This window comes from Cucumis melo, chromosome 3 (assembly GCF_025177605.1).
Source record: "Cucumis melo cultivar AY chromosome 3, USDA_Cmelo_AY_1.0, whole genome shotgun sequence".
NCBI lineage: Eukaryota > Viridiplantae > Streptophyta > Magnoliopsida > Cucurbitales > Cucurbitaceae > Cucumis > Cucumis melo.
Genome location: NC_066859.1, coordinates 4095588 through 4105780, shown reverse-complemented (window position 1 = coordinate 4105780; position 10193 = coordinate 4095588). Strand labels below are relative to the sequence as shown.

Genomic DNA, 10193 nt, shown 5'->3' with positions numbered 1-10193 from the left:
ACGAGAGTATCATTCTGTTAATAGTAAAATACATTTTGTTATTTGACAATTAATTGTATGTTACAATAACTAGTAAGATTGATTGTGTTCATGGTCTAACATTATCGTGTCAAATAAATTTAAAATTACAATTTTAATTTAAAATTTTGATTTCTATTTTAGTTGATGAGAAAATGAGTGTAAAATATAGATTAACAAAAATACTTATTTAACTTGTATTAATTTCGAAGGTATTTATAAAACTTTTCGATAATTTATGATAATTTTGAAACAAAACTTACCTAATGATACAGATGGTTTTTTTTGAATGTTCTAAAATTTTAAAAACATTTTTTTACCTTCAAAAAGTTTAGAATTAATTTTACCCAAGTTATAAAATTGAGGAGTATTTTGTTTTTTTTTTGTTTTTTAAAAAATATAATAAATAAACAAAATATTTACACGAACAGAATAATTTCAAAAACGGAAAAAGACCACAGGTTCAAGATGAAAAATACAAAAATTGTTCCTCAAATGCGCGTAATATATTTGGTACACGATCATTTGGATGAATAAATCTAAACAATTTTTTTTCAAAATTTAACATACGATCGTTTAGGTTTGTGTTATATCAAAAGGATGGAGAAGGAAAGGAAGAAGGAGTAAAGAAGAAAGACGAAGAAAAATGGGTAAAACCTAAAATATTAAAAAATTGGCTACTGTCTAGATTTATTTTATTTTTTATTTTTTTAATTTGGTTACATACAACCAACTTTGTTAGAAACTAAACTATATAAAAACTTATATCGTCTAGTTCATTTACGCGCGCAGGAAACCCTATCGCGTCGAATCAGCAAGGTAATCCGCTTGTGTTTGATTTGAATGTTTTCGAAATCTCAGTTGTTTCCGTTCGTATGGTCAGCAATTTGGGATTTTGTGTTGCCTGTAATGATCGAATCTCAGTTACAACTTTATCATTCATCTGTTCGAGATTCGATTCCCCATTTCTTTCTTCAGCATTCTTCTATATTATCGTTGCCTTTTCTACACTCTACTACAATTCACATCGACTGCGTATAGTCTATTTAATCGGTGATAAATTTCTTCAACATGATTTTGTTATTTCCCCCTCATTTCACAATGATTCTGAAACTTTAGGCTGCTGCACGAGAAACTTGCAAGTTTAAGCTCTTTTACTTGTTATTTCCCCTTCATTTGACAGTTTTTGCTTTTGTTTCCTACATTAGGCTTGGAGTTTATCAATATGGATAGGTTTTGCATCTTTCTGATGTGTTTTAGAATTTCGTATTTATCAGGAATCAGGAAAATGTGAAATCTGCCTACCTATGGGTAATGAAGGATTACTTAGTTGAAATCTTAAGGAATCTGGAATTGTAACTAGATTAACTTTAATCGTATTTTTTTTTTCCAAAGCTAAAATTTGAGTTAATATGTTGAAAGGGAATTCGTCTCCTGTCAATACATCGTTCTGTTTTTTATTTAGATTGCGGTACCTGGTCACCTCAATGCCTTATGCATGTATTTAATGTGGCAGATGAAGAACGTGGTCTTGGCAGAACCTAGATGACTCCAGATTTAAGATACCTCCATGGTTAGTTTGAGTTCTGTTTCTGAATAGACACTTTCTAATTCCTCAAGATTTTCTATTTATCTCTCGTGTTGTATCCTGGACCATCGGCCATAAATTTTGTCTACAATCTACTGATGATGCATTCTTTTTTGTGAAAGCGGGTTAGATTTAAGCAAAATGTTAATGGAGTGGTAAATTATATGTCAATTTTGGTAGGTTGCATGGGTAGTGAGTAGCCTATGAAGTAGTTTTGAAATGCCTTTTGGAAATAATCCTATGAGGGAGGAATTAATGAAACCAGTTTAAGAGATGATTTTTTGCCTTTGGGGATATTGCCATGATGTAAGAACTCGTTGAATTCCAAAATGTTCATGCTAGTCCTGATTCAATTGGTTAGTCCTTTTCAACATACATCTTATATGGTTTACTGTAATTTGAGTGCAGTGGCTTTGAAAATAAATTGGTAGTGTCATCAACAGTCTGTACTGTAGTTTATATCTTTTCTTGTTTGTAAAGATGTAAACTACTGGAAGATGGCTTGCTGTTAGACACTCTGGAATGTATATGTACCATACTCTCCTTGATCTCAGTAAAACTTGCCTTCAAGATGAACTTTTCATTGATGTTTCTTTGTTATCTTTTCCTGTCAATATTTCATGGAAATGAGGCATTCATTTATGTATGGATTTATCTTTCGGCGTGGATCTTTACAAGAAAGTTAATAAAAGCTCTATCGTGTTTGAAGGATCAAAATATTGAAGGACTGCCAGATTACAAAGATATCAAACAAAATGAATTTTGTTATCGGAAGTAAGATATTTTAACCATTTTCACCATCTCCTTCTTTTCAATATTTTGTATAATTCAATGAATTTTTTCATGAGTTTTATTGTACTTAATAAACATGGTTTTTCTTAAGTGGGACAAAACAGTTGTAGCCATCAACCATATCTAATTTGACAATGAGACAACTCTTTTCTCACTCACCTCAAACGACGAATTTCTTTAGTCTTCATCAACTTTCTTTCAGTTATTCTTGTTTGTGGCTGAATGTCAACTTGCATAAAACAAAAATTAAGTATCTCCTCCAAATTTGAATGCAAAGAGAATTTCTGAACTCTTATTGTAACAAAATAAAGAAAAAGAGAAAATAAAAGAAAAACCTAGTAGCTATCAACCACCTAATTGGTATACTGTGTGTGCAAGGCTAGTTATAAACCTGGAGACGATCACTTCATCGACTATTGGCATTTTGTATCAAGTTCCTTTAGCTGGTTGATTGCCTCACCTTGGAACATCAAAAGCCTTGTCATCTTTTAACTATGGAGCATGAAGCTTGTGGCTGAATATTATGAGCATTTTTTGATGGTAATGATAGACCTCCCATTATACTACAATATAGCAGAAGAGGCAAAAGAAGCATCGCACCTGTGAGTAGCTTAGCTGTTAATGAGCTGTAGGTTATTAGTTAGGTAAGTCGGTGAGGGGAAAGGTATAAATAGTAGTTTGTTAGGCGGGAAGGGCAGTTATGTTTTGAGATAGAATTGTTTAGACTTGTTCATTCTGAGAGATGGAAGAACAAGGAGTTTCACCCTAGTCAATTGAATTGAGGCATTCTCAATTCAATTATTCTGTAATTCTTACTACTTTAAATCAATAGAATCAGAATTCCTATTCTACAAATTCGGATTCCATCAGGTAACCAAGGCCTTTTATCCGCATCTCATCTAATTTCTAGAGAACTTGTTTGACCATATAAACATCTAGTTAAGAAATTAAAGGTTTAGATATACAAGCACCAAGTGTAAAAAAAAAAAAGAAATGCCAGGCACGATGTCACTTGTGCCCATATTTTAGAATCACATAACTCTTTTAGCTTGCTTGATTGAGTATCAGGCCAACCAATGGTAGTATAGTTATCCCAAATCGTTTAATATTTGTAGTTGATCCTTTTCTTTTTGCTAATAGGAAATCTTGAAAAAACTTGAACTCCCTTGCCTTGTTTTGAGGTTTGCGTCACTCCTTTTTGGATATTTTGTCATTTTAATGAAAATGTTTTTTGTATTAAAAGAAAGGTTTGATCGAAAAGTATATGAGTTTTGATTTTTTTTCTTCTCCATAGACACAAGAAGCAGAAGGAGGAGGATATTGCAGTCTGCGAATGCAAGTTTGATGCTAACGATAACGATAGTGCTTGTGGGGAGGGGTGCTTGAATGTATTAACCAGCACTGAGTGTACTCCTGGACATTGTCCCTCTGGTGTTCATTGCAGGAACCAGGTAACCATGAAGCTATTGTTTATGTATAAAATCTTTTTTTCTCTCTTTCTTTTCTATATATATGTATATACAAACTATAAATTTTTTGATAGATATAGTACTTCATATTATAAACTTGTTTCATTTTTAGCTAAATTATATTTAAGTATAATAAAATAGAATCTACAAAAAAATGTTAAATGTATAACATAAAGCATGTCTATAAATTAACTAATATTGGTCGAGATTCAACCTAATATTTAGTTGTAAACTAGAACTATTTTTAACATGTATAAATATATTATTTGATACATAGAACAATTATTTAAATTAGGATCTAGTTTCTAAATATGCTACCAAACACATACAAAAACATGGAAAATAGGAAACACAACTCTATTTTCATCCAATTCTTTGTTTCCCAATTTCAATAACCAAGCATGCTGTTCTATAATTTAATTTTACAATTGGTTGTCATTGAAAACATCTGTTATATCGTTACATTAGAATGGTGACTTGCATCCTTGACTTCTTGAGCTGAACTAAATTACGTTACCAATATGTAACAGAGATTCCAGAAATGTGAATATGCAAAAACAAAGTTGTTCAAAACAGAAGGCCGTGGGTGGGGCCTCTTAGCTGATGAGAACATCAAGGTATTTAATTTTACTTGACAAGGTAGATAGATGTATTTTTTAAATATCTCATTTAGATTGTTGTGTTCTTACATGTCACTTTGGACCATTACTGTTCTTAGGTTATTACCTTTAAGATAAATAACAATATATAGATGATGTGGAAGCAAAATAACAATATATTGATGACGCTGAAGCAATTTCTTGAAAAGAGGAAAACTAAACTTTCATTGAAAATAGAATACTGAAACACTGTTACATATAGACGCGGAAGCAGAACTGAGTTTCCATATGGCATGTCACAGACTATTCTCTATCGCTCGCCAGCTTTCCTCTCCTGAAATATTAAACATAGAAAATGATGAAAATAAACATATACTCAGTAAAGGACTCACTGCTAGTCCCACTAGGTGTATATTAACTTTTTATTAGGGTCCCGTAAGGAAGTATCCCTAAAATGGCGTGTTTTCGAACACACACAATCTAGTGATCCTGTAGGAACATATCTGGTATTCGGTGAACTCAAAGGAACAAACACCTAGGACAAACTGGTCTTTGATGACTCGAATGAACACCTAAGACAATCGGGCTGTAAGTGATCCCATCGGACCACTCATAAACATAACATATCATGATAGGTTGGTGGTCCTGTCGAACCACACAGTCATATAAACGTGGTGATTCCAATGAACACTCATATGGCTACGACCTTAATAGACAAAGTTAACAAAACATTTATCTATAACATGTAGCGTATCATAAACATGACATGAATATTAATCATAATGTCTTTAATCATGTGATTAATATATCATGCATCATCATCAATGTAAATCAGTTGTCATCATCAACATAAGTCATCAACATTAACACTTTATGCATCTTAGCTACATCAATGCATAATGAAAAAATTTACATGCAAGCTCTTAACTTCAGTTTTAAGGTCTAGTAGGAAAATCTCTTATCTGGAGATTTTACCCAAACAAAATACTTCGACAGTAAAAATTCAGCAATTAATTTGATTCTAATCATAGAAGGAAGTTTCAGTATCTTAATTAATAAAATTAGCAATTGGTTATCATCTAAAATTTTTTCAAAATTAATTAACTTCCAAAAAATAATTTGGGGTCGAAATTAATTCAACCTTTAAAGAAACCCCAATTAGATCCAAAATTAAATTAACAAATTATTAATTTAATTTACTTAGCTTACCAAGTTTACCCAAATAGAGGTTGAAAAAATTATGGAAAATTCAATCATAACGGGAACTGGTGAGAGGCGGTGACAACTAAAAATCAATCCAAATAATAACAATAGTATTTATTTATTATTATTTCATTTTCTTTTAGTGTATATGTATGTATATATATATATATATATATATAATATCCAATATAGGGCTCCCAATCTTGAAAAATCATGTGAAGATCATAATTAGGAAAGAGCATTTAAGGACTCCCGCAAAGAGGCATAAAACCCAACCCCTTGCTTATCCTTATTAGATCTTTCAACTTTTCCAGAAATTATATCATCTCTCAAACAAAATACCCCAAACAATAGCAAGATACTCACTTGCCACAACACATGTGGGCACACGAAAGGGCGAACACAAGAAAACTTTCTTATCTTCATAGAGAAGCAAAGCCAGCTGCACACCAAAAGTCCTTGACCATCCAAACTATTTAAGATGATGTTGTAGCTTTATTGGTTTTTGGGTATCCAACTCACTTTTTTTTTCCTAGTTTTCTTATATTAGTGAAAAATTAATTTGGTTCTGAAACAGGATGCAGTTGGTGATTTAAAATTTTTAAATAGTAAATATCTCTCCCTTGTGGCATTATATTCTTTGAGCAGTATCCTCTTTTCATTTATTCAATAAAAAGTTTTCTTTCTTGTTAAAAATAAAAGAGTAACCAACTTTAAATGCAGCTTTCGCACCAACTAGATTTTAGTATCAATATTATGGGATCTTTGAAGTCCTATTATTTATATTTACTGTATTTATTAAGATTGCTTCTGCATAGGTATTCTTGTGCCAACAACAAGGGACTTAAATGAGGGGCCTTCAATTGTAAATTTATCTTCACTAACTAAATCGAACCTTCTTCTCTAAAGATTGCTTTTCATTTTTTTTGTTTCTTGGGGACAATGTAGAACGGACAATTTATTATTGAATATTGTGGGGAAGTTATTTCTTGGAAGGAAGCAAAACGGAGATCTCACACTTATGAAAATCAGGGTAACATATCAATTTTATCAAAGTTGTATCTGTAATGCATTATATATAGTATAAATAAATTTAGATCGTCATTTTCTATACCTTTATGGTAGGGCTCAAAGATGCTTACATCATCTCGCTCAATGCCTCTGAATCCATTGATGCCACTAGAAAGGGAAGTCTTGCTAGATTTATCAATCATTCTTGGTAAGTTTATGCTGAATATTGCCATATATTTATGTGGTATGTATACCAGGGGAAGGGAAAGAAAGTATGACAGTAAACATACCTACCTTTTATTTGTTCGTTGTTGCCGTCAATTATTTTTTTGTAAGCTTGCAGCTTCCCAAACTGTGAGACAAGGAAGTGGAATGTATTGGGTGAAATAAGGGTTGGAATATTTGCAAAGCAAGACATTTCCATAGGGACTGAGTTGGCATATGATTATAATTTCGAATGGTATGGAGGTGCCAAGGTTCGCTGCCTTTGTGGTGCGAGCAGCTGTTCAGGATTCCTTGGTGCCAAGTCTCGTGGCTTCCTGGTAATTTTTTATTTATGAAGTAGTTTTACTTTTAATATAAGGAACACAAGATGATATATGACCAGGGTTCCTCGTGAGGGGGTAAACGTAAATTCATCACAAAATGGAAACTGCAAGTTATTATTATTATTTGTTTTGTATTTGCTGAAAGTACATCGATCTTGTTTTCCCTGTCAGGAGGACACCTATTTGTGGGAAGATGACGATGATAGGTAAAACCTCTTCTATGCCTCTGGCCTTCAGCATATCTACCCCCTACCAGTTTTTAAAGCTTGCCTTTTCCTAAATGGTCAATGTTAGAGAATAGGTTTGGGTACTAACAGACTGTCGGCCAAGTGAGAAAACTTCACATTCTGTAGCCAGATTGTAGTTAGGTTATGTACAAAGGAAAATAATAAGAAAAGGGTCCCAATTATATCCATTGATTAATTGTGTGGATGGTCAAATGCTAAGAAGCACACACTCCAATGCTTGTCGACATTAGTTTTACAAAGTTGAAATAGGACCAATCTTTGTTAGACATGCGTCAAACATTTGTTACATATACTAAAATAGGCACATATATGACAAAAATAATAAAAGAAGAGTATAAATATATTAACTCACTGACTTTGAATTTTCTTCTGATTAGATATGATAGATATTTTAGAAAATGTATGTTTTATTGAATGTGTCCTGGTCGTTTCCTCCATGTCTTGGATTTCAATGAAATAGTGTATCATTGTCTCTGTGTCATGCCATATCTATGTATCATATCCGTATTTGTGCTTCTTATGAAGGTGTCCGGGAAAGCGATTATGATTTTTGAGACAATACCCCAAAGTCTCTGGTCTTTATGTATACATAGAATTGAAATTTGGATGTTAACCTGATTATATTTACTAAGAGTTGGGAAACATGAAATGCTTAATAGCTCGTGTAGGTGGGTAACGACTGAAATGATCTTGAACTCCTGACCAGACTGCAGATCAGAAGCATTTTATTACTATGCCAACCTATGTATATTGTTTAGTCCCAATCAGTCAACACTATTTCGGCTATCTATATGGATTTATTTCTTTATTTTAGTTGTTACAAGCTCCTCTTGCTTCTGTTCTCATGAACCAACAGTTAACCGTTCTGCTCGGTTTTAGGTATTCTGTTGAGAAAATTCCACTTTACGACTCTGCAGAGGATGAGCCTTCCGTTATGCTCCACACAGCATTGAATAACACATATTCTGAGTTTGAAGGTTACCTGAAAAATGAGGACCCAATAATCGTGGACGACGATTTGGGAGCTGAACAGCAGCTGGGATCCACTGCATTTATTGATACCTCAAAGGATATAGTTCAATTGCAAAATATAGTTGTAGGAGAAATTAAAAATGAAGCAAAAGAGGAGCCAGAAGATCATCCACAAAATACGCAGCAGAACTTTTCTCATCAAAATGCAATGATATCTCGTATTCGAAGTAATACTGCTTGCCATAACTATCGCATTGGACCTAGACCCGTGGCCAAGAAACGATCAAGAAACTTATCTAATGGAAGGACAAAAAACTTTTCTCTGAAGCAAGTAGATGCAAAATATGTCGCTCGACTGTTAGAGATGAAAGAAGCACAGGACGAAGTCTTGCAGTATGAGGTAATAAATGCGTTTTACCTGTCTTTGTTGGCACAATCCTTTCTTTTCACATCTTAGGGCATGTTTAAGAGTGGTTTTGGAATGGTCAAAATCTCATTTGTCGTGTTTAAAACTACTTTGAAACACATTTAATTACTTAAAATCAATTCAACGTTTAATGGTGCAATTTTAAATGTTTTCATATTATTAAAATTTATTTAAAAATATTAAGTGCATGTTTGGGGATGATACTGAAACCATTAAAGTCATTTTCTTCAGATTCAAAATTACCAGGAAGTATGTATTTTGTCACTCAAAATTACTTTCATTTTTAATTTTCATTTATGCAATTTTCCTATCATCTAAATTGGTTTTAAATAATTGGAACCCTGTTTCATAGCAATTTTAAAAATGAATAATGTGATTTTAACTATTTCAGATTTATTCTCAAATGTCGAATGATTTTGAAAATGAAAAAAAAAAAAAAGAAAAAAAGATTTTAATCATCACTCCCACACATGAGTAAAAGAAAACAATTCTCTACGCTTCAAAACCATAGCTTTGCTGATACATCGAAGTCTTGTCGTGCAGGAAACAAAGAATAAAGTGACTGCCGAACTTGATTCGTTGTACAATGAAATACGACCTGCCATTGAAGAATATGAAAGAGATAGCCAAGACAGTGTAGCTACAAGTGTGGCGGAAAAGTGGATAGAAGCAAGCTGTTTGAAACTTAAGGCAGAATTTGATCTTTATTCTTCTATAGTAAGAAATGTTGCTTGCACACCTTTAAGGTCATGTGTCTCTACTGAACCTCAAGCTCTCGAAGCAGACGTCGACAACGACCTGAAATTGTTAACTAATTAGACTGCTCATCTCTGATAATATGGAACTGAATTAGTTACTTTAGTAAACCATTTTCCGTCATATATTAGCTGATGATTGAGGGACACGAATTCTCGTCGGAGCCAGCCTACAAGGAATGCGGAGCAATTCTTGTTGAAGCGTTTTCAGGTTAGAGGTAATCAAAGCCTTCAATTATGAGCTTATTTCTCATTCTATTCTTTAAGGATTTTTGTTTGCTGCTTGCTACCTAGTGCTGCACTCGTTTGAAATGACCACTTAATCTGATCTATTTTATGGTCAAAATACCATTTTTGTCCATTAGCCTTGGTTTCACATGTCCAATTTTCGTCATAAAATTAGGTCATCCTTCATATCGTCCTTCTATTAGCATTGCCTTAGAAAATGTATTCATATTAGGTTTTTATTGTATGATTTGCTCTCTCTTTTTTGACAAAGTATGACATTTATTATTGTTTAACCGATTTTGATAAAAATTAATTTAAGGTTTATTGAAAGTACC

General features: G+C 32.8%; 1 protein-coding gene across 7 annotated transcripts; it reads left to right on the top strand.

The window, feature by feature from the left end:
• The first annotated feature begins 725 nt into the window (after positions 1–725).
• Positions 726–9991, top strand: LOC103485603 (histone-lysine N-methyltransferase ASHH1). 7 transcript variants are annotated; one of them, XM_017043948.2, is made up of 13 exons: positions 814–837; positions 1535–1591; positions 2316–2380; positions 2777–2938; positions 3539–3579; positions 3693–3849; positions 4398–4484; positions 6618–6702; positions 6795–6888; positions 7024–7222; positions 7400–7434; positions 8356–8848; positions 9419–9991. In XM_017043948.2, exons 4-13 carry the CDS (start codon positions 2900–2902, stop codon positions 9692–9694), a joined length of 1506 nt encoding a protein of 501 aa, XP_016899437.2. In that variant the 5' UTR covers positions 814–837; positions 1535–1591; positions 2316–2380; positions 2777–2899; the 3' UTR covers positions 9695–9991. The 7 variants fall into 7 exon arrangements, with proteins under 7 accessions (XP_008441496.2, XP_050937850.1, XP_016899437.2 ...); XM_051081891.1 differs by lacking the exon at positions 814–837 and having other exon boundaries at positions 1525–1591; positions 2782–2938; XM_008443274.2 differs by lacking the exons at positions 2777–2938; positions 3539–3579 and having other exon boundaries at positions 726–837.
• Positions 9992–10193: the final 202 nt, after the last annotated feature.